Genomic DNA, 21,912 nt, shown 5'->3' on the forward strand with positions numbered 1-21,912 from the left:
ACGTCTCAAGATGAGTTTCCAATCTCATGTGTGGTCAGAATGCCTACTAAGAAATCAAGAGTCTCTTTGAAGGAATCAAGTGGAGTTTCAACAAAGATGAAGAGGGATCCTTCATCTGCTACTGAAAAGAAAAGGTCTGACTTCGTTATTCCTTTAAAAGACACCTTCATCTCAGGAAAGCTTCGAAGGTCACATGGTTCACCACCTCTCCAGAGGAGGATTGATTTTGGTTCAGAAATCATAGTCCCTGAAACTCAACAGCAAACGGTCCCAGATTCTGAGTATAAATCTGTGGTGACGGGCAAAGGCGATGATGAATGCAGCTGGAAATCACCCGTGCTAGACTTATGTACTGAATTAGATGATGCATCAACCGATTCTGACATATCTGTACCATGTGAGCTTGAGGCTAGGAAAAATCTTGGGTTATCATTAGAAAAGTTGTATATGTTCTGCAAGGCTGAAGGAGATGTAGAAGTTGTACGAAAAGGCCGGTGTAAAACACTTGCGGCTACCCAATTGCATCCTTACGTTGGCAGTTCAGTGGTGAAGCGTATACTTAAGGGGAAAAAGCTGTCACCAGCCCATTACGATCCATTTGAGAAGGTCACGACTGGATTGGTTGACAAACTCATGCAGTTTGTCGACAAAGATTTGTAAGTGAAGATTGAATATTTTTTCATATGACTAAAAAATTCATCTTTGATGGTACTTAACTCTCACTAATCTCACCTTGTTTTCTGCCTTTTAGGGAGTGTTTTTGTGATGAATCAAGCTCCTCTTCAAGTTTCTACCTAAGGATTTTGACTCCTAAAGCTTTGTGGCCTAAGAAAGAAACAACATTTGGTTGGTTGAAGGATGCGGTATGAAACTCTACTCTATTACAAGTTTGCACTTTTATACAACTCTACTCTAACAGACCTTTTTCCTTTCCTTGTCTCAGCATATGTGTGCAGCCATGCATATGCTTAGGAAACGGTCAATGCAGTATGTGTCTCCCTTTAGAAGTGATCGGATTGCATTCTTAGACCCGTGGTTTGTTAACCAATGGGGTCATGATTACAAGAAGTTTGATACGGAGAAAAACTACATGTTCCCTACAATCTATTTCAAGGTTTACAATGGTCTGCAGCCCACCTATGGACAGACATTGAAGAAATGGGTGGAAGAAGTTGACATTCTCTATCTTGCACACAACATCAAGAATAATCATTGGGTGGCTCTTGAAGTTAACCTGAAAAAGAGAAGGGTGAAAGTGTGGGATAGCATTACCAGCCTCTACACGAATGAAGAAGTATATGAGTCATGCAAACCATACACCTGCATGATTCCTGCGTTGATCAAGATAATTGCGGAACCAGAAGATAAGAAAGACCTCACTACAAAAGCTTTCACAATTTACAGAGTCAAGCGAACTCCACAGAACTATCAACAAGGAGATTGTGGGATTTTCACTATTAAATACTTTGAGTGCTTGGCAATTGGTCTAAATTTTGAAGGGTTATGTGATGAAGCAGTACCAGCAATGCGTCTGAAGCTGGCAGCAGAGATATTGGCTGAGGTACCAGATTTAGATTGCTTCATTCAGCTTTCGGATCCGAACCCTCGTGGGTCAGAGACAGGTGGTGTTGAGTTCATGTCCCAACCGTAATATTTTGGGGCAAAGTAATTTTTTGTGCACTAAAGAACGTCGCATGTTCATAATCTGGTTATATGGAACATGCAGCCTTCTTAAGTCTACCAGGTCATGTCATCGTTGTAGAGTTGTTAGTTACGTAATTTGATTGTAACTCTACCGATTAACTGTTATATGTAAGTCTACGAAACCGTCGGGATGTGTTTGTCTTATGACTAACTCAATTACCAAATGGGGTAATTGAGTTACCTTTCCGTTTTGGCTACTAATGTAATCATTGACTTCGGTAAGTATTGTTTATTTACTATAAGAAATTTTATGGACAACTAATAACATACTCTGAATCTTACATTACACATGAAACTTAACTTATAATATTACAGATTGCGAAACTTTATAGTAAGAGACATAAACTTACAAAAGTAAACATAATAATAAACATTGGGATGATTCATTACTCCCATAGATTATCTTAGAGTTATATTACACATTGGGATCATATAGTTAGCCCATAGATTAGCTTAGAGTTATATTAGACATTGGGATCATTCATTACTCCCATACATTTGATTAGATAATACAATATAACATAGGGACTTCAAATATTAAACATTCGCAGCATAGAGTATGAGCATAGAGTTACCATACCTTTCAACACATTCGAACCATTCTCAACGAATACTCCCATGAGAAGCAATCTTTGCATGTGGGAGCTGTTGTGTCGTGGTTTAACTCACATATAGGGATGGTATCGAAATGGTAAAAGCCTTTAAAAAGGCGATATCCAGTGATATGCATACCACGAACCAATACCTCAAGTCGGTCAGCAATTGTTAGAGCCTCATTAAAGTGTGAGACGTTGTTGACAAAAGCTTGGAGGACAATAACACCATCTTCATAAGCTCCACAACATATGAGAAATAGGCCATATGCGTACCAAGCTTCTAGGCTATATGGTGCAGCTTCACCAAGTAGATCCAACCGTGCTTGACTAGGACCAAAAGCGGTAAGGAGGCGTATCGATTCTACATATTTGGCCGTAGGATTGTCATGGGCAAGACACCTTACCAAGAATGGCCTATAGATGGAAGTGAGGCTAGCTAGTTCACCATTGTAGAAAAACTCTTGCAAATCAACGTCCTTCAAGACGAGCTCGGTGTTCACAAGCTCGGTGTAAGCACCTCCCGCCGCAATGAAAGGCCCAAGGTATCGAAAACCCTTCTTTCCTACACGTCTGATTATCTCTGTCACCAAAGGAATGGGAATGTAGGTCATTTGTAGTTTTAAGTTAAAATGGAGAGAGGTTGTTTGATGGTGGCCGGGTGAGGAGAAATGGAATCGTTTTGTTTTATAATCATATGGATTTGTTAACCTAGTATCCCACTTTCAGTGATGACAATAAATGAAGCACTTGTGTGTGGTTGGTTCTTTTTAAGTAATTGTTAAGGTTGGTGAAGAAGTTGGTGTGGTGGTTAGGTGGTTTAATATTACCAATAAAGCCAACTTCAATGGAAGACAGACTTATGCATATAGACTTAATGGACTTCCGTAGAGTTCCGGTAGGATATTAACTCGGATAGACTTACAAAATAATTTATAAAACACGATAGACTTATATGTTTTTAGTAGACTTACACAGAACTCTTTAGACTTAAAGGAAAACATCTGCAATGAAGTAAAAGTACTGGTACTAGATGGCCAAGACAATTTAATGACCAAAAAACACGGCATACAACAGAAGGAAACTACTACAAATTACTTAATACATGTTTGTCGATTGTGTCCCACCTCACCACATTGTGAACAAACGTTCGCTTTTCTTGGTCTCTTACTTTCCATTACCACCTCCATCACACCTTTGACTCTACTATGCTTTGGCCGGCCTGACTGAGTTCGTACAACCGGGGGGCTGCATTTTTTTGAATGAAGCGCATTTGGTACAGGTATGGACTCATCCTTTGGCATAATTGATTTTGAATACCCATGTCGTAGGTATTCGCTCCTATAGTATGGATGACACTTTGAAATCCTAGACACCTTCGCCAATTCTGCTGCTGCTATCGCATGAATGCATGGAAGTTTGTCGATGTCGAACATACGACATGTACACTTTTTCTGTGATAGGTTTACAACATTCATAGACGTTCCACTCCGAACTTCGTATTGATGGGGATCAATCTCTTGGACATGTAAATTACTTGCTCTTGCAACGCGAGCCTATAAATACAATACATAACATTAGTAGTGTAAAATACCTTATTTAATGAATACTTGAGATTAATTTAAGAAATATTACCTCAAGGAGCTTCTCAACACCGGTTGTAAGCTCAGTTTCCATTTTAGAAGCTTGTCTCCTCCTAGCTGCAAACCACCTTGTCAACATCAACCTTATCTCATCTAGTAATTGAACAATCGGATAGTGTCTAGCAGGCTTTAAAACTTTATTGATTGACTCTGCTATGTTGCTTGTTGTGAAGTTATATCTATCACCTGGAAAATGAACACGACTCCACTTACTTACATCGGCACGCACTAAATACCTATGAAGTTGAGGATTCAAGTGTTGGATAAGTTGGAACTTTTCATTAAAATCCTGAAGCCGATAGGCAGTAGCCGCTTGCTTGACCAAACCAAATGTTTCACTTCCTCTGAATTTAAGCAAAATATTTTTGTGAAGATGGTATGTGCAAATTCCACGGCTGGCTTGGGGATAAACTTTTGCTATGGCTTTACCGATAGATTTATGCCTATCAGAGATTAGGGCAAGTCCTTCATCATCAGGAATAACACAACTAAGTTGTCTAAAAAACCATTCCCAAGACTCATCGTTCTCACTATCAACAACAGCAAAAGCTAAGGGAAAAATGTTATAATTTCCATCTTGTGTAGTCGCTAATAACAAGGTTCCAAGATACTTTCCCTTCAAAAAAGTACCATCAACAACTATAACTTTCCTCATAAACGGGAATCCATCTATGCTAGCACCAAAAGCAATGAATACGGACTTGAACCTATCAAACTCATCGACTTCTAACCTTGTTAGAATTCCGGGATTAGCTCTGCGGATCATGTATAAATATAAGGGTAGTTCTCTATATCCATCTTCAAAACTTCCCCTAACTAACTCACGGGCACACCTAAGAGTACGACGGCTTTTCCAATAATCAACCTACATTGGTTATAATTGGTGTAAGTTATATATTTTGTAACCATTTTCCAAATTGCAGTCAAGTATATTGATTAGAAGATCTAACCTTGATGCCATAACGTAGATTAAGAGCCTCTCCCACATGATTTGGCACAACACCCGTTCCTACACTTCCAACGTAATCCTTGTAAAGTTCAGCCAATATTGTTGGTGTTGCTTTACGATGTCGTGCAGAACGTTCAGTAGAAGAAAAAGTGTGAATCCTTGCATAGATGCGAATTTGAAATATCCCGGATTCACCTTTCCTTGTTGCACGCATTCTCCATTTACATCCAGGAATCCAACATTTAACGACATACAAATGAGGCCTTGACCGATCCACAATGAAGTCAAACTTTTGAAACACACTTATCATCTTCAATGTACTCTCTAAAGCCTCTTTAGAATCAAATGTTTGCCCAACAGCTAACTGAAATTCACGCATATCTAATTGTTGCAACACATTTGACATCTTCATATTACTCTTCGGAGACTCAAATCCGTTGGTTTCTTCTCTCCTTCCAACATTAACCTCATCGTGATCATCCTCTAATTCCTTTAATACAAACTTACAAGGCCTACCAAACTCTTCATCACCTGAACTTGCTCCATCCGGATCCTCACAACAATCGAACCTTCCATCATGTTCTTCATCTCCTTCATCATCATCATCATCTTCTTGAACATCCTCTTCTGTAATAGGCCCTTTTTCAGCTGCCTTCCTCTTCAAATTATCACCATCTTTCCTCACTCTTGCTTTCACTTCCGGTTCAGTTTCCTGACCTGAATTTGATGGAATAGTCGGCACTATATCTTCGATTTGCACACACATACGTCTTACAGATTCGCTTTTAAACTGCCTAAGAAATCCTTGAAATTGTCGTCCATTACAAACAAATACAGGGGGCGTATCCTCAGGTAATGATACAGACCTCTTCTTGGTGGATAATTTGTAAGATAGGTGGACCTCATATAAGCTTCTATCGACGCCGAAATCTTCGTATACCATTCGAATATACTCCTCATACGACACTTTCCTTGTTGCAGATATCATCCTGCTACCTTTTTTATCATCAACCATGAATACCCATCTTTTTTGCCAAAATTTCCACTTCCCACAAACCAAAGGTATATCCTCCATTAATCTTGAAGAATTGGTTGCTGAAACTTTAATTTTTTCTTCTATCGTGAAGAGTCTATGGCTGCCCAAGAACGAAGAAGTAAGAGTTTGCTATCCGTAATTGCATCTAAACGTAAGGGTAATTAGGGTTTTTTAGGTACACGTTCGCCCTTATAAAACCCTAACAAAACTTATCTCTGCCAAGTTAATCAACTAACGTGGACATAGAGTTGTACCTGAAAGAGTTAATTCAAACAGCTAACTCTATCTTATTACTATATCTCTAACAAAATTATGCTAGTCTGGTCATCGTAAGTCTGTCGTAACTGGCAGCTAACTCTATTACGTTTTGCTTACTCTCCCATCACTACAACAACTCTCCCGTCAAAGGATTGCCCTCACAAAACCTCTTTTGGACAGCAAATGTCTACCGTAACTGTCATAAACTCTATCTAATATCTATATTTACAACTTAACTCTCCCAGTCTTCGACTAACTCTACATAACTACTCTACCAGAGTCCATAACTCTAAGAAAGTTTCCTCCAAAATCTACCACCATTACAGTTACTCTATGGACCAACTCTAAGTTTCACCTTACTCTGTAGCTTAACTATAACTCTCCCACCATGTATGCTTAGTGTAACGAATAAGTCTATCTATATATTTACTCTCCCACCACTATATATGACTCTACGATACAACTATACCAAATGTGTTTCACTCTCCCCCACAAGTCTAAGAATTAAGTTAAACTCTACCATAACTACCTCGTAGACTTATCACTTGGCGGGAGTTTTTCTCCCCAAAACTCACGCAGATAAACGCCTTCTCTCTCCAACGTGGCATTTCTTTTTAATGGCATGTTTGATAATTATGTTTTTCCTGTAACTCTAACCAAAGGACAAACTTGCCTTTTTTCGTTTTGAAACTACCCCCTCCATTTCAGTACTTAACCAGTATTCACGTGATAATCTCGCACTTTATCCTTATTTATAGTGCTGACACTGAATATTTTTAAAGAAACATATCCCTAAAATTTTGTTTGCCTGATTTTATATCTATTTAAAAATCCAATTAGAATAATTATAAAATACAAATAGCCTGGCAGAAATAAATTTTTTTTTTATTCCAGTTAAAATTAAAAAATATTATAAATTCAACTAATCAAATCAAAGTTTATTTTTTTTTGAGCAAATATTCAAATTAAAGTTTTTTCAACACGAAATTAGTATAAAAAAACAACCAATCTTCTGACTGCAATTCGGAAAATCCCTTTTGGTACGTCCATGTCTTTCCGCCATGGAAATAATGCCATCTGTTTAATAATACTCTTCTTTGCAACCTCTTTCGTTTCTAGGTTTTGGTTTCCCTCTTTTCTCTAATTCTCTCTATAAACCCTTCTCGCCGTTTCGTCTATTAATTTCTCAATTCCAAATTCGGATTCATAATGGCGATTCTCGTGAACTAAATCCTTTAAAGGTACGATTTTTGCATTCATTTATCAGCCAATGATTAGATTTTGATTTCTTCTGAATCGCGTGAATTGTCTATGCCCCTCTCAAATTAGGTATTTACTTGATCAGGAAACTCGAAATTGGTCGTGTTGTTTGGTTTGGAGCACAAAGTCTCATACTTTTTGGTTAAGATTCAATCAAAAGATTCAAAAGGTTACATCTTTGCTACTGGGTTGTTGAAGTAATGGACGATGGTGAGCTTGAGTTTTCGAATTCGAACATGGGTGGTGAATTACCACTTACAAGCTGTTCTATGGACTCGTTCTTCGATGAGCTTTTGAGGGATTCTCATGCTTGTACTCATACTCACACTTGTAATCCTTCGGGACCAGAGAACACACATACTCATACTTGTCTCCATGTGCACACCAAGATTCTACCTGCTCAGAGTGAAGACAAAGTTTCTACTGATGATACATCTGAATCTTCAGGGAAGAAGAGCAAAAAGAGACCTTTGGGGAATAGAGAAGCGGTTAGAAAGTATAGGGAGAAGAAGAAGGCTAAAGCAGCTTCGTTGGAGGATGAGGTTATGAGGCTTAGGGCGGTTAATAATCAGCTGATGAAGAGATTGCAAGGTCAAGCTGCATTGGAAGCTGAGGTTACAAGGCTCAAGTGTTTGCTTGTGGATATAAGAGGAAGAATTGACGGAGAGATTGGTTCGTTTCCTTATCAAAAACCTGCGGCTGCAAACGTGCCTTACTCATACATGATGCATCCTTGCAATATGCAGTGCGATGTTGACAACATGTACTGTCTTCAAAATGGGAACAATGGAGAAGGTACGTTGATGAATGAGCAAGGGCTGAATGGGTGTGAGTTTGATCAGCTAGAATGCTTGGCTAATCAGAATTTAGCTGGCAAGGAGATCCCTCTCTGTAGTAATGGAGTTGGAACATTCACTGTCAATGGGTCCAGCACTAATAAGAGAAAAGGTGAAATTCTAGTTCCTTTGCATCTCTTTCCTAGAGGTTCTCTATTACAGGCTTACAGCTATATCATTATACAGTTTTCTTCTTAGTTAACTCCATATTTTCAATTGTTTTCTTATCCTGATATTGGTTGATTCTTGCCTTAGACACCAGTCTATATTGTTCTCTTTACTTTTTCTTGACTTTTGTCTAGTATGAGGCTCCTTCAACATTTTGTTTGAACTTGTGGTTTGCTTGTATTTAGTTCAGGAACTAATGGCTTTTGCTCTTGCAACAGGTGGACATCGTGCAGCGAAAGCAGTTTGAAGTATTGTCGATCATGGGATACTATCAATCATTTTCATATTGGTAGTTAATTTTCTTCCAATAGGTAGTAGAGTTCAACTGCGTCACCACCTTCCTTGAAGCACATTTTGTGCTTTTATCATTTTTATTAATCTCTTTGTTTTTCCTTATGTAATTCAATTTCTTTGTTGAGCTCGTTGAAGCTAGAAATAAGACTTGTTAATTATTGAAATTGCAGCTTTTATGGGATTTTCCTTGATGATCCATAGAGTTGGATCTCTGAACGGTGCTATACGTAAAAGAGCAAGAAAGGAATGATTTTTGTATCTTGTTGCTTATTCTAACCAGGTTCTGTAGTAACACAGTAACTCAACTTCCTTAAGCATCCTCTTGGTATGCTGATAAATAATCATGTCTGAAGAATATGTTGCACAACCAGTTTTTGACTACCTAATATTCAACTTTAACTGGATTATACTGCAGACTAAGAGATGCAATCCCAAGATTGCTTATTCAACAAATCTTGTATAGGTTCAGTTAAATGTAGAGTCAAATTTTAGTCACACAATCTGATTTTGTGACAGGAATAATATAGGAAACCAACTAAATCCAAACATGGTTACATTTAAATAACAGAGCCTGAGTCATGTTAGTACTACAGACGCAAAGCTTGTCTTTTGGAAACTAGCTAAAGCACAATATGACTTAAGTACTGGAGAGACCAAATTGTTTCTTAGTTTTCATGACTGGTATGTAAAATATCTTCTTTGATGTCCTCATTGGCCTCAGCATCCTCTTCGTCGCGATAGATGCTTTCTGCCATCTGCCAGACCTGAAGACTGTTGTCTTCGGCTACACTTGCAAGGACCCAAGGCTCCTTTTCACTCCAAGCAAAGTCTGATATCTTAGCCTTGTGGCCTCCGTGAGAGAAGAGTAACTCTGGTGGACCATCTTCTGCATCCAACTCTATCTCAAGCTGCTCTTCTCCAACCCTTTAAACCCGAAAAAGAAACCTTACTTAACACTGAACAATCTCTCAGATTAAAACCTCATTTTTAAGTTCTGGAAAGGATATGATGATACATACCTGTTCAGGTCCCAGACCATCAGCCTTCTGTCTTCCCCAGAAGATGCAAGTACTGTTTCATGGTTAGGATCCCACTCCACTTGGAAAACCTCTCCCCTGTAATCAAAATCTTATCATTAAAATGGTGGATTTTCTAGCAAACATCCTTTTACAGTTACTCAGTGCAAAGGTATCATTATTTACTTAGTGCAAAGGTATCATTATTTATCGATGGCTCAGAGGACATGAGAAAATGGAAAAGAACATACTCATGGCTGCTCAAGACGTGCAATGGTGCATTCAGCTTACGAAGATCAAACAAGGCAACAGTAGAGTCTGAGGAAGCGGTGGCTAGTATCCATTCGTTGAATGTATTGAAAGAAAGATAGTTCACCTGAATAACACAAGAAAGTATGGTCATACAGAATGTGTAGCTTTAAGTCCATGACTCCCGGTTACCCATAGATACATGACATGCAGGCTCGCGATATGAAACATCTCATTTCATTTAATATTGTGTGATATGTGCAGATTGGGGAATGGTCTCTACCTCCTTCTCATGAACTTTCACTTGGTGTTGCATTTGGTTTGTTCGTGTGTCCCATATTATCAATCGACCATCCTCACCCGCAGACCCAAAAAGGTTCTCGTTCTTCATGTGCCATGATACATCTGCAATAGCACTTTCATGTCCCTAGAACAAAACCGATGGAGTAAAGATGCAGCAAACTTCATCTTCTGGAAAAAAAAAAGACAATACTGTATTGTTGCACTTACCTCATACACAAACATTGCATTCAAAACCTTATCTTGTGGTGCAGCTGAAACATCCCAAAGACAGATTTTCTTATCCTGTGAACCACTCAGAAGATAACCCTCCTTGAAAGGACTCCAAGACAACCCATACCCTTCCTTGTCATGTCCCAGTAACCTCAGATCAGGATCACACTCACTCGTTTGAGGATTTGCAGCATGTTTGGCGTAATCAAACAGCAACACCTCACACCCACTTGTCTTTGCACCCACAAGCGTAGGCTTTTGAGGCATGCACCGCGCTCGGTTCACTTCTCCATCAACACGTATTTTCTGCCTAATCTCCACCTGAAACAAATCAGAAAATTTAAGAATCATGCGTATACAAGAAATATTCTTTGTCCTACACCACATACTCATTAGTCTTATCAATTTCATTTCTAACACTTTCAGCTAGTACTTTTATCGAACACTTGGTAGGCATAAAACACGAGCTAAGAAGAACACCAAAAAACGAAAAAAGAATGGATCTCCAGGGTTTTTGATACCTTAGGAATTACGGGATCCTGATTAGCACCACCCAGCCCAGGTTCACCGTTTGGTGTCGGGATAACGACGTCGGCGACCATGAGAAAATCTTGAGCACCACCGGAAGTATGAGTTCCCAGAATAAGCTTGTGGACGCCGAAGTTAGGGTCCGCCGCGTAAGGACTCGGCGTCAATGGAATCCAATGGACGGTGAGAGATGGCCATTCGAGTGGGTGAGAGATCAAAAGATCGTAGAGAAATGGTGTGTTCTTCTTCCAAACAGAGAAATCTTCCTCGACTTGATCCACTCCCGTCTCCTCCTTACCTTTATCCGCCATTATCTCTCTCTCGCCTCTCAATCTACTTCTCTCTCTCTTTCTCTCTCTCGCTGAGCTCTATTCTCGAGGGTTTTTCTGGTCGATTTTCCCGCCAAAAATATGCAGAGAGGAGCAAGGGCTACAAAAATCTCGGCGGTGAAAAGGATTGCAGAGTGAGTTGTAATGTCGTTTTGCTTTTGTGAATACGAACGCTTTGCCGTTTTGATGCTGCAAAAATAGCATGCATTCTTCTTAGTGGATGCTTCTTGTTGTGAGAGTTTATGGGCGTGTCAAAGCCCACTCTTCCCATACATCTTGCAATATTTTTTTTTTTTAATTGTTTGAATAAAAATTACTATGACTGCTTTACTCATATGTGAACAAATTATAGAAGATAACAAAATGGAGAAGATGAAATGAAACATTCTGCATTTTGAAAATTCCATTTTTATTATGATAGTAAGTTTTGCTTATCGACTATGTTGGTTGTTTGAATACAAAAGAGGAATAAAGATTATTAGAGTAACTTAACAATACAAGTTTACAATGTACTGACTCCTGAGAATTTGGTATATCTTCTCTCAAGGGTACAAAGAATCTGTAACCATGTCAAGAATTGTGTTGACTATAACTTCAGGGCTCAAAACCACACTGATTTTGAATATCTTTTCACATTCATCAGCTTGCAGCAGATCAAACTGAGACTGAAGAAGAGTAAGAGGCATGAAATGTTCTCCCTCGGAAGCTCTCTTCTGTAACCGAGCGGCGATCACCTCTGCATTACCTTCCAATAATACAAACTTAACCTTGCAACTCGTATAGCTTCCCGGTTTGTAATCCGGATCAGAACCTCTCAAGATCTCTCTATACTGTTTTCTCAATGAAGAACATGCGAGGACAACGGTTTCTCTGTTGAGTAAGCGTTTTCGCAAACTGTCCTGTATTTTTTCAAGCCACGGCATTCGGTCTTCGTCTGTAAGAGCAATCCCTTGGCTCATCTTATCTAGTAAGAACAATGAGCAGCAATGAGTGTTTCAAAACATGGATTTTTCCCATCAACAAAGTATATTTGATTCTTTATACCTCTGTTCGATAAAGAGTGAAAATCATCGGCATCAAGAAAGTCACAAGATAGAGCTGTTCCCAACATCTTACCTATGGTACTAACAAAGTAAAACAATAAACATCAATATCTTTCTTTCAAACTCCTCACTCTAGTATACAAATCAAAAGAGGAATAGAAACCATGACTTACGATTTCCCTGCTCCGCTTACGCCCATAATCACAATGACTTGACCTGACACTAATGACTAACAAGAATCAGGGGACAAAAGCTGGATACAAGTATTGACAAATAAGAACATGTTGAAGGCTTACTACCTTCATTGTCACCCAACATGCCTCTGACTGTAACACAGGTTTTGGTAATTCTTGAAGAAAACAATCTGTGAGCAAGAAAAGCAAAACATATTCTATTAACTCTCAATCTTAGCTTATAATTCTTCAACATAGAACTATGTATATAAATACATAAATGATCCTAATTTCAATAATTTGCAAAGCTAAAGCCTTTCAATCTTAGCTTAAACTTATAAAACCACATAACAAGATTGTTCAATATAGAACATGTATCACTATCTCACTTGCTTGAAGCTAATGATCACTGACATGATTAACCCATTTGAAACTAATGACCAAACAATATGAAAAAAAAAAGCCAAGATTTTTGAAATTGAGAACAAAATTGATACCGGTCAATGGTTAGATACCGATCTATGAGAAATGTCTTGTTCGTTAATATATGAAATTTGAAGATATCGAAAGACTTACATACAACCCTACAAGGGTGGTCGGAGCAATTGGAGTTTTCTTGAACAAAGACGAAATTCAAAAAATTCGCTAGATTGATATGTATGAATAAATTCGAAAGTGGAAAGTGAAATTGGACTGAAATTGAAAAAATCAAAAAAAAAAAATCTGTGTTTAATCTGAGACGTGAGAGGAAGAAAGACGAAAACTTTGGAGAGAGAGATGGGAATATAACCAGTACCAAACATGGAAAATGATCTTAAAATATCGATATAATTTTTTTTCTGTTTGTTGAATATAAATTAATCTTGATTTACAGAAAAAATCATTATGAAGTATTTTTCTTAATATTTAATTAACAATTCTTTTTTAATAAAGTCACACTTATAATACTATTACCTAATTTTTATAATAATATTTTACTAAAACTATGAATGGTAATCATAAAAGTATGGCGGTTTTTATCCTACACTACAATAACGCATATTTTTTTGAACATTTAAACAAATTTATTAATATTAGATCACTACAGAAACTTCGAAAGTAAATTATTACAATAACGCACATATGTTACTATTCAATCTAAGTAATTTCTTTTGTTAGATTTTTTTTTGAAAAAATGCTTTTAAAAACATAAGTAATATTTATTTAGTGGCCCAAAAACATCATTAACCATATTTGTTTAGTAAAATTATTTTTTCTAATAATACTATTAAACCGTACTTCGTATTATTTAAACCGTTTCTCTTGCATAATCAAATACGTTACCACAATTCGGACTCTAAAAGTGTTAAAAAGAAAACAATATTGTATTAATATTTTACATCTTATATATAAGATTTTATTTAGGTTATTCATTTTTTATTATTATTGATTTACAAGAAAACGACGAAAACAAAAAATATTTTTTTGAAACTTTATCTTCACCGATTGAGAGAGAGCACAGTCTCCCTCACTCTCCTTTTTTTTTCCAACTTCTGTGAAACTTTTAACTCTTTAGCCTCTCCCGAAAGAGAAGGAGACGCCATGGATAAACTTCTACAACCACCGTCTTCTTCCTCCGTTACTCTCTCCAACTCTCAATCAAGTGCATCTCCGTTACTCCCCCGTGTCCACAGACTTTATTCGCCGAGTCTCACCTTTGCCTCCTCGCGCCGTCCCGAGTCACGCCGAGTCAGCTCCGTTTCCTGCTTCTTCCGCCAGAATCCATCGCCGGGTACGTCTTCCGGAATGAATCAGAGTAGAGATTTCTTGTTTCCGTCTCCTAAATCCGATGAGTCGAAACCTAATCCAGGGTTTATCGAACGGATCGTGAGGAGTTTTAAGCAGCGCAGGGTAAACTACATATCCATGACTATGAATCTTCTTCAATTGCTTTGTGTGTCTTTGGTTTAGTTTTGGGGTTTGATTTCAGAAGATGTTTGAGAAGAGCTATTGGATTTTGAGGACTAGTAGTTTTAGGGTTTCGTGATCAAGCAAACTTTGATTCTTTTGATTTGTTTGGATTCTGATCTAATTGTCTGCAGTTGTATAGCTGCATTGCTGTGAAATTTGAATATTTTTGTGTATCTCCTTGATCAGAGATCTCTGATTCCATAGACATTACTCTCGGCTTATTGATAATGCTAGGATCAATGGATTTGTTAATTAGTTTATTCAATTTACTACAATAGGCTTTTTGGTTCTGCGACTATATGTTGAGAGCAATGTGCTTAAACCCTTTGTGAAATGTTATGGTCAAGGGCTTTTCTTTGTGTACTTACCTTCAGATTGTTTAATGCTCTATTATGAAAATCTGTGTTTTTGTTGCAGACTATATCCGTTGGAACAGTCATACTAATTGCTGCTGTAGCTGCGCTTTTGCTTAACCCTGTTCTTGTGCCGCCTGCTTTTGCTAGCTTTCAAACTGCTACTAAATCTACTGGTAGTGCTGTTGGTGGTAAACTCCTCAGGACTGAAGTATTGACAAGTGCTTGGACTGGTTTCTTTGCTGGTTGCTTGCACACTTTGTCTGGACCTGATCACCTTGCTGCTTTGGCTCCACTTTCGATTGGACGGACGAGAATGGAGAGTGCAGCAGTTGGAGCCCTCTGGGGATGTGGTCACGACGCTGGTCAACTCATCTTTGGTTTAATATTTCTGCTTCTAAAAGATAGGCTTCACATTGAAGTCATAAGAACTTGGGGTACAAGAGTCGTCGGCTTGACCCTCCTCGTGATTGGTGCTATGGGAATCAAAGAAGCTTCTGAGATCCCGGAACCATGTGTTGTTACCTTGGAGAATGGGGAAACAGATGAGAAAAGCTCGAAGAAGAAAAAGATAGGGTTTGCGACATTTGCTACTGGGATCGTTCACGGACTGCAGCCGGATGCTCTGATGATGGTATTGCCTGCACTGGCTCTTCCTTCTCGGTTAGCCGGCGCATCATTTCTCATCATGTTCTTGATTGGGACGGTGATTGCGATGGGGAGCTACACAGTGTTTATCGGGTCATGCAGCGAAGCATTGAAAGACAAGGTTCCTAGGATCACAGAGAAACTAACGTGGGCATCTTCTCTTGTGGCCATTGGACTTGGATTGGCAATTATTGTCAGCCAGTTCTTTGGATTCAGCCTTTATTGAGACAAACATCTCCCAGTATCTGTAGCTCTAGAGTATTATTATATAAGATTTTTGCCTGTACCAACCAAATTTGTATCTTGTTTCAGAATCTTCTTTTTTTAATCAAATAGAAGTTTGGTGTTTGGCTCCCCAGTTTGTTCACCATTCTAATATTACTCTTTTGTAAATTTAGTACTTAATCATCTAAGGGTGTAAATGGTTACCCTGCAAATGAATCAGATGAAAACAAATTGGTGGAAAAATTAGAGATGAATAGCTTTCATCTTAGTTCTATCTCTGGATGAAAACATGTTTTATTTTTTCTCTTATTTGTTTATCTCATTAAAACAGAGATAAATACCAGATTTTACATTTTCAACTTAAATGGTGAATTTTAAGATAAATATATTTTTCATCCATTTTTTTCCTTCTCACACCCTAAATAGATAAATGAATGTGAAATAAGTACTTAATTCCATCACAAATAAGTAGTTTTCTCAATAGTCTTCCAAACCAATGGAAGCCAAATGTAAAGCATAATATATTATAAGCTCTATCTGATATTGATGTTAATCTCTATGCCAGTTATAACCACCAAATTGCCAGACAATAATCATTTTGAGATGTACAATAATCATTTTGAGATGTACAATAAATTTTAAAACAATGTCCACTAAAAAAACAAAATTTTATCAGATTTATTCGTTTAAATATAAAATTTTCAATTATAATTTATTAAGTAATAAATTTTAATTATAATTTATTATAATTAATTATAAATTTTAATTTTAATTTATTACTTAATAAATTTTAATTATAATTTATTACTTAATAAATTTCAGTTATAATTTATTACTTAATGTATATTTTAAAACAATGTCCACTAAAAAAAAAAAAAATTATAAGATTTATTCGTATAGGGTGAGTTAAACTTATAGCCATAGATAACTAAAAATTGATTATAGCCATAATTGATTATCAAATTTCAATTATAAGTTATTGCTTAAAAAAATTTACTCGCTCAATCCTAAGTTTCAATTATATCTGCCATAAACTCCATGTCCCAAATATTTCTTCCATGGCCATAAACTCCTGTCACAAATAAGTAGTTTTAGGGTTTGAACATGTAAGCTTTTACTTGATGTGGATTCGCATCAAATATCTCCCAAAATAACTTTGATAATCAATTAGAACAGAGATGAGTATTGTCTACACAAATCATGATAACAATTTTGATTGAAACTATTTTTTTTATATATACATTAATTATAAGTTTTTGTATTGACGTAATTGATTTCATGACTTAATTTACAATATTGACTACGTGAACTGCTGATAAATTTTAAATAAATAATATGTGACATTCAAATGTTTCAAAAAGGTTGGAACAAAATACATTAAAATTTTGTTTATCATGAATTTATGTGAAATAATAGGAAAAAAGATGGCTGGCTACACGAACTATAGAGGAATGCATGGTCACACATGCAAAATATCATATTGTATACTCAACTACACGAACTAGATGTATTGCATGGCCACATGCATCAACTATACAACGTCATGTAGTCAACACCATAGACATAAAATTCTAATACACCGGTCAACTGATTCTGGCGTTGACCGGTGTTGACTCCGGCGTTGACCGTTTTTGACCAAAAAAAAATTCCAAACTTTTTTTTATATAATTTTTATTTTTATTGTTAAAAAAACTAAAAACTGTAATTAATTTTGAATTTTTAATTATACAAAACTATAAACAATTTCAAGATATTATATTATTAAAAATATAATCTTAGGAAGAAAATGACGAAATCATCATAGCAATTTTAATTTTATTGTTAATAAAAATATTAACTTATTATTTGATTTATTTTAAATACAAAATCATCATAGCAATTTTCTTCCTAAGATTATATATTTTCATTATACAAAACCATAAAAAATTTAATTAAAAAAATATTGATTTTGTTTTTATATATTCAATATCTAAATACTAATTTTGTTTAAATCTTTAATGTATTCATTCTTATTATAATTAGTTAATTCTAAATTTAGAGCTAAACTAATAGTAAAATAACTCAAGATATTAGAATCTAAATTAAAACTGGAAAATCTTATCAATTAGTAGGAATTGCTTATTTTTACATTGTCAATCAAAACCATTAACTTATTATGTGATTTACTTAAATACAAAAATTATTGTTACAATTTTTTTCCTAAGATTATATTTTTTAAAAGTATACAAAACCATAACAATTCATTATAAAATAATTACAGTTTTTAGTTTTTTTAACAATAAAAATAAAATAATATAAAAAAATTTGGAATATTTTTTTGGGTCAAAAACGGTCAACGCCGCAGTCAACATCGGTCAACGCCAGAGTCAGTTGACCGGTGTACCAGAATTTTATGTCTATGGTGTTGACTACATGACGTTGTATAGTTGATGCATGTGGTCATGCAATACATCTAGTTCGTGTAGTTGAGTATACAATATGATAATTGGCATGTGTGACTATGCATTCCTCTATAGTTGGTGTAGCCAGCCATCTTTTTTCCGAAATAATATATTTTATAATATATAGTAAATCTGATGCATCAAGTTGAATACATTTTATAATATTTATATTTATTATTTTTATTTTTATACATTTTTTCTATAATGCAAATCATTTTACTAGGAAGGGCCAAGGTAACCACTGTGATAACTCGTATTTAATTGGAAGAATGAGTTATTTAAGATATTTAAATGTATTACATTTGGGAGATTATATATACTCACCTACGGCGAGCGAAAAAAAATCGAAATCTTAATGGGGAAGAAGAAAGGAGGGAAGAAGAAATGGGGAAAGCTTGGAACAAAGAAGACGAAAAGGCATGATAATTTTTTACCGATGTTGGATGCCTTGGTGAGTTTGGTAAGTGTACATCGATTGTATATGGATTTGTTGTCTCAATTAAAGTTGATAAAAAAAATATCTTGTTACAACAAATATATTTGTAAAGTTATACCAAAAAGTTGTAGACTTAACCATCATCTATGGATCTATGTAAACTAACTATAAGTCTTCAAAAAATATCTTTGAAGTTTACCAAAAATGAGTAAACTTTACCGAAATCTATGAATATCCGCAAATTAACTTATAAGTCTGATAAATATATTTTCAAAGTCTACCAAAAAATTGTAAACTTTACCAAAGTCTACCAAAACTTTGTAGACTTTGCCGAAGTCTACGAAAATCTGTAGACAAATCTATAAGTTTGACAAATATATTTTATGAGGTCCACCAATAATTGGCAGACTTTTACATAAATATGCCTACTATGTACATACTTATACATAAATTTGCCTACTATATTCAGACTTATAGTAAATTTATATAATAAATCTAAATTTACCACACAAAAAAAATGTTAACTTTATACATGTGAGTGACAAGTCAGCCAAAACATGGCAAACTAACTCTAATTTCAAGTCAGCCAAATCACAATCAAGTTTATGATTACTCTAATTTCAAAAAACTAAAAATTATATTTTGATATTTATATATAAAAAACAATTTTAAAAGTATCCCGCAGCTTCGTGTGAGTCTAAACCTAGTTTATACTAATTAAACTAGGATCACACCCACGCAGCACTCAATACAATTATTTTACGATGCCGTGTTGCCAAAGAAAAGAATGAAAAAGGGAGAAAAATCGTCAAATCGACATCGTTTTTCTTTTTCCTCTTGACACAAAGCCCTAAATCAAGTCGCTACTTCTCTGCCTCTCTCTCTCTCTCCCTATGAGTTTAGGAAACAATAATTTGCTACTTGTCTTCTCTTGTCCGTGAGTCTTAGGCGAGCATCTCTGTCTTGTCTCAAAATCTGAAAAAAAAAAAAAAAGAAGCAAAACCTTGTTATCTTGTGCCGATCTGTGGTGAAACTGGAGATTGTTGTTGTGCGACACAATGAGAGTTTCTTTTCTCCTTGCCGCTGTTCAACAAAAGAAGAGAATGAAGAGGAGGTCGAGAACAAGAAACAAAACTACACAAAGAGCGATGCAGGATCTGCAGTTAACTTGGCTCGCACGGTACATTCCTCTGGATCTTCTGATCGAGATTCTCACGAGGTTACCTCCGACATCAGTGATGAGATTCAAGTGTGTCTCAAAGTTTTGGTCATCCCTCTTGTCCTCTAGATATTTTTGCAACCGCTTCCTCATGGTCCCATCTCAATCTCAACCTCAACCTCGTCTTTACATGTCTTTAGTGAATCGCTACTACAACTCTAAGTCTGTGCTCTTAACATCCGCTCCAAGCCCGTCTCCGAATACTATAGTATTCGACCAAGATCTGACCAGCCGTATAGGAGGTTACTTTTTGCGCCTTCTCCGTGGCTTCATCTGCTTCACATGCTTCAGAGTTGGTTTTAAGGCGCATATCTATAACCCCACAACCAGACAACTTGTCATCTTACCTGCCGTGAAAGAATCTGATATCATACGCATAGCTGAAGATCGCTATAACATTAACTACTTTTTGTGCCATGATCATGTTAAGGATCAGTACAAAGTACTATGTACAATTGCTGTCACATCGGACTATACGCAAGAGGTAAAGTCAGAGCTTTGGGTCTTCCTACTAGAAGCTGGTGGTTCGTGGAAAAGGGTTGCAAAGGATTTTCCTCATCATCTTTCTAATGCACTAGAACTTACAATGAACGGAGTTTTATATTATGTGGCTTGGACTGGTTCTTATACTTGTGTGCTTGTGAGTTTCAACATCACGACTGAAGAGTTCAATATGATCCAAGTACCTCGCAAGCCCGAAGACGTGGCACATAGACGTGACAAGTGGGTGACCCAAATAAACTATCATGGAAAAGTAACTGTTTTTGATTTCAGCACTCTTAAAGAGACAGGTACGATAGACCTATGGGTTGTGGAAGATCATAAGAAGAAGGAATGGTCAAGGAAGACTTTGTCTTTGCAGCCTTCTCAGATGCATTTGATCCTTGACAATAACTTGAGACCAAAAGGTACATCATTAGAAGGCAAGGTTATCTTGGTACCGCAAAGGTTGGTTAATCCCTTTTACTTTCTATGCTATGATCTGCATATCAATGATTTGAAAAAAGTTGAGATAAAAGGGATACCAGATAAATGGTATAATAAAACTGCCAAGACCAGATATTTTGACATGGAGTTTATGGATATGAGTGAGAGCATTATGTATCTAGAAGTTTGAATATGTACTCATGGACGACTCTATTTGATTATGCTTAACAAATAGTCGTCTATCTACTTCTAATACATATTTTTCTTTCTTTTGCGAATACAAGTAGGTCTTTAACTCGCGCTACGCGCATGTTTATCTTTATCGATTGTTTTAATACAATGACATTTTATCCTAAGCTAGTAAGTTTGTTATATTTCCCCTTGTATGGTTATGGCATAGGCGAAATTTATATATTACTTTGTTCTTATTTCATTAATTCAAACTAAAAACTCCATATTTCTTTGGAACAAAAATTTACTTTTTTTTTTACATTCTTATTATCATTTACTAGGGCTGTCAGCCCGTGCGTTGCCGCACGGGAAAACGAAAACTTAAAATAATTAACATTGTTAAATAATGTTTTCGAGTGGAAAATTGATTGTTAAATAACCTTTTCTATATTATGATATATTAGATTTGTGAGACTGAGAAAACTTTCTTACAATTTTATCTTTATCCCTCAAATGTTATTTTTCAGTTGGTATCACTGCATTTTAATACTGATGATCCTAAAGAGTCAAAAGAATTCAACATTTATGAACGGCCATTTGTTACTCTTAACATGCCCCTTCTTTTGCTTTATTTAAAAAACAAAACTGTCAACACAATTATGAAATTAACTTATAGCTACTGCACTTAAAAGAATATCAAAGATTCATGCATTTTCCTTTTACAAAATCTAACAAACTTTTTGGATAGAAAACTCAACTATTTCTATCATATTACATGTTTCCAGCACCAACGAATCATTAGTCCCATAAAACTAATGAGACAACTTTATAGATTCAACCAAATTCAACATAACATTATAGGAACATAAACAATGTCTAAAGAAACATCAATGAGAAAGAATATGCTTCAATGTAAGAAAAAAATTTTACAATGACAAATTATTGTCAAT

At 36.0% G+C, this 21,912-nt stretch overlaps 5 protein-coding genes across 9 annotated transcripts; 3 read left to right on the forward strand and 2 right to left on the reverse strand.

Annotated features, from left to right (window-relative positions):
* Positions 1–7,226: 7,226 nt before the first annotated feature.
* Positions 7,227–8,999, forward strand: LOC17892617 (basic leucine zipper 23). 3 transcript variants are annotated; one of them, XR_002834635.1, is made up of 4 exons: positions 7,227–7,424; positions 7,513–8,391; positions 8,666–8,758; positions 8,912–8,999. XR_002834635.1 is itself a non-coding variant. In XM_006298303.2 (3 exons), the coding sequence occupies exons 2-3, from the start codon at positions 7,644–7,646 to the stop codon at positions 8,692–8,694; spliced, it is 777 nt and encodes a 258-aa protein (XP_006298365.1). In that variant the 5' UTR covers positions 7,227–7,424; positions 7,513–7,643; the 3' UTR covers positions 8,695–8,999. The 3 variants fall into 3 exon arrangements, 2 of the variants coding, with proteins under 2 accessions (XP_006298365.1, XP_023641855.1); XM_006298303.2 differs by having other exon boundaries at positions 8,666–8,999; XM_023786087.1 differs by having other exon boundaries at positions 7,529–8,391; positions 8,666–8,999.
* Positions 9,000–9,260: 261 nt separating this feature from the next.
* Positions 9,261–11,446, reverse strand: LOC17891170 (WD-40 repeat-containing protein MSI2). Its single transcript, XM_006297694.2, has 6 exons — positions 11,041–11,446; positions 10,517–10,840; positions 10,290–10,433; positions 10,009–10,133; positions 9,761–9,856; positions 9,261–9,665 (listed from the first exon to the last, which is right to left on the reverse strand). Exons 1-6 carry the CDS (start codon positions 11,356–11,358, stop codon positions 9,407–9,409), a joined length of 1,266 nt encoding a protein of 421 aa, XP_006297756.1. The 5' UTR covers positions 11,359–11,446; the 3' UTR covers positions 9,261–9,406.
* Positions 11,447–11,768: 322 nt separating this feature from the next.
* LOC17893103 (gluconokinase) lies at positions 11,769–13,376 on the reverse strand. Of its 3 annotated transcripts, none has more exons than XM_023786395.1 (5): positions 13,169–13,376; positions 12,719–12,783; positions 12,593–12,635; positions 12,421–12,500; positions 11,769–12,340 (listed from the first exon to the last, which is right to left on the reverse strand). In XM_023786395.1, the coding sequence occupies exons 2-5, from the start codon at positions 12,735–12,737 to the stop codon at positions 11,919–11,921; spliced, it is 564 nt and encodes a 187-aa protein (XP_023642163.1). In that variant the 5' UTR covers positions 12,738–12,783; positions 13,169–13,376; the 3' UTR covers positions 11,769–11,918. The 3 variants fall into 3 exon arrangements, with proteins under 3 accessions (XP_023642163.1, XP_006298624.1, XP_023642164.1); XM_006298562.2 differs by having other exon boundaries at positions 12,593–12,641; XM_023786396.1 differs by lacking the exon at positions 13,169–13,376 and having other exon boundaries at positions 12,421–12,492; positions 12,593–12,641; positions 12,719–12,765.
* Positions 13,377–14,084: 708 nt separating this feature from the next.
* Positions 14,085–15,921, forward strand: LOC17892114. The gene is made up of 2 exons (XM_006297869.2): positions 14,085–14,482; positions 14,960–15,921. The coding sequence occupies exons 1-2, from the start codon at positions 14,174–14,176 to the stop codon at positions 15,767–15,769; spliced, it is 1,119 nt and encodes a 372-aa protein (XP_006297931.1). The 5' UTR covers positions 14,085–14,173; the 3' UTR covers positions 15,770–15,921.
* Positions 15,922–19,703: 3,782 nt separating this feature from the next.
* Positions 19,704–20,981, forward strand: LOC17890730 (F-box only protein 8). The gene is made up of 2 exons (XM_023786175.1): positions 19,704–20,516; positions 20,607–20,981. Exons 1-2 carry the CDS (start codon positions 19,704–19,706, stop codon positions 20,979–20,981), a joined length of 1,188 nt encoding a protein of 395 aa, XP_023641943.1.
* The last annotated feature ends 931 nt before the right edge of the window (positions 20,982–21,912 follow it).

Source organism: Capsella rubella, unplaced genomic scaffold (genome assembly GCF_000375325.1).
Source record: "Capsella rubella cultivar Monte Gargano unplaced genomic scaffold, Caprub1_0 scaffold_3, whole genome shotgun sequence".
NCBI classification, from domain to species: Eukaryota; Viridiplantae; Streptophyta; class Magnoliopsida; order Brassicales; family Brassicaceae; genus Capsella; species Capsella rubella.

Bases quoted from the DNA above. Each gene is read 5' to 3' on its own strand.
- LOC17890730 (XM_023786175.1), top strand. From the start codon at position 19,704: ATGAGAGTTTCTTTTCTCCTTGCCGCTGTTCAACAAAAGAAGAGAATG. The intron at 20,517-20,606 runs ATCACGACTGAA...ACCCAAATAAAC, and splicing joins GTGTGCTTGTGAGTTTCAAC to TATCATGGAAAAGTAACTGT.
- LOC17892114 (XM_006297869.2), top strand. From the start codon at position 14,174: ATGGATAAACTTCTACAACCACCGTCTTCTTCCTCCGTTACTCTCTCC. The intron at 14,483-14,959 runs GTAAACTACATA...TTTTTGTTGCAG, and splicing joins GGAGTTTTAAGCAGCGCAGG to ACTATATCCGTTGGAACAGT.
- LOC17893103 (XM_006298562.2), bottom strand. The intron at 12,501-12,592 runs GTAAGTCATGGT...TTACTTTGTTAG, and splicing joins GTAAGCGGAGCAGGGAAATC to TACCATAGGTAAGATGTTGG. The intron at 12,341-12,420 runs GTATAAAGAATC...TGTTCTTACTAG, and splicing joins TCACTCTTTATCGAACAGAG to ATAAGATGAGCCAAGGGATT.
- LOC17891170 (XM_006297694.2), bottom strand. From the start codon at position 11,358: ATGGCGGATAAAGGTAAGGAGGAGACGGGAGTGGATCAAGTCGAGGAA. The intron at 9,857-10,008 runs GTATGTTCTTTT...TTTTGATTACAG, and splicing joins CACGTCTTGAGCAGCCATGA to GGGAGAGGTTTTCCAAGTGG. The intron at 9,666-9,760 runs GTATGTATCATC...TCGGGTTTAAAG, and splicing joins ATGGTCTGGGACCTGAACAG to GGTTGGAGAAGAGCAGCTTG.
- LOC17892617 (XM_006298303.2), top strand. From the start codon at position 7,644: ATGGACGATGGTGAGCTTGAGTTTTCGAATTCGAACATGGGTGGTGAA. The intron at 8,392-8,665 runs GTGAAATTCTAG...CTCTTGCAACAG, and splicing joins CAGCACTAATAAGAGAAAAG to GTGGACATCGTGCAGCGAAA.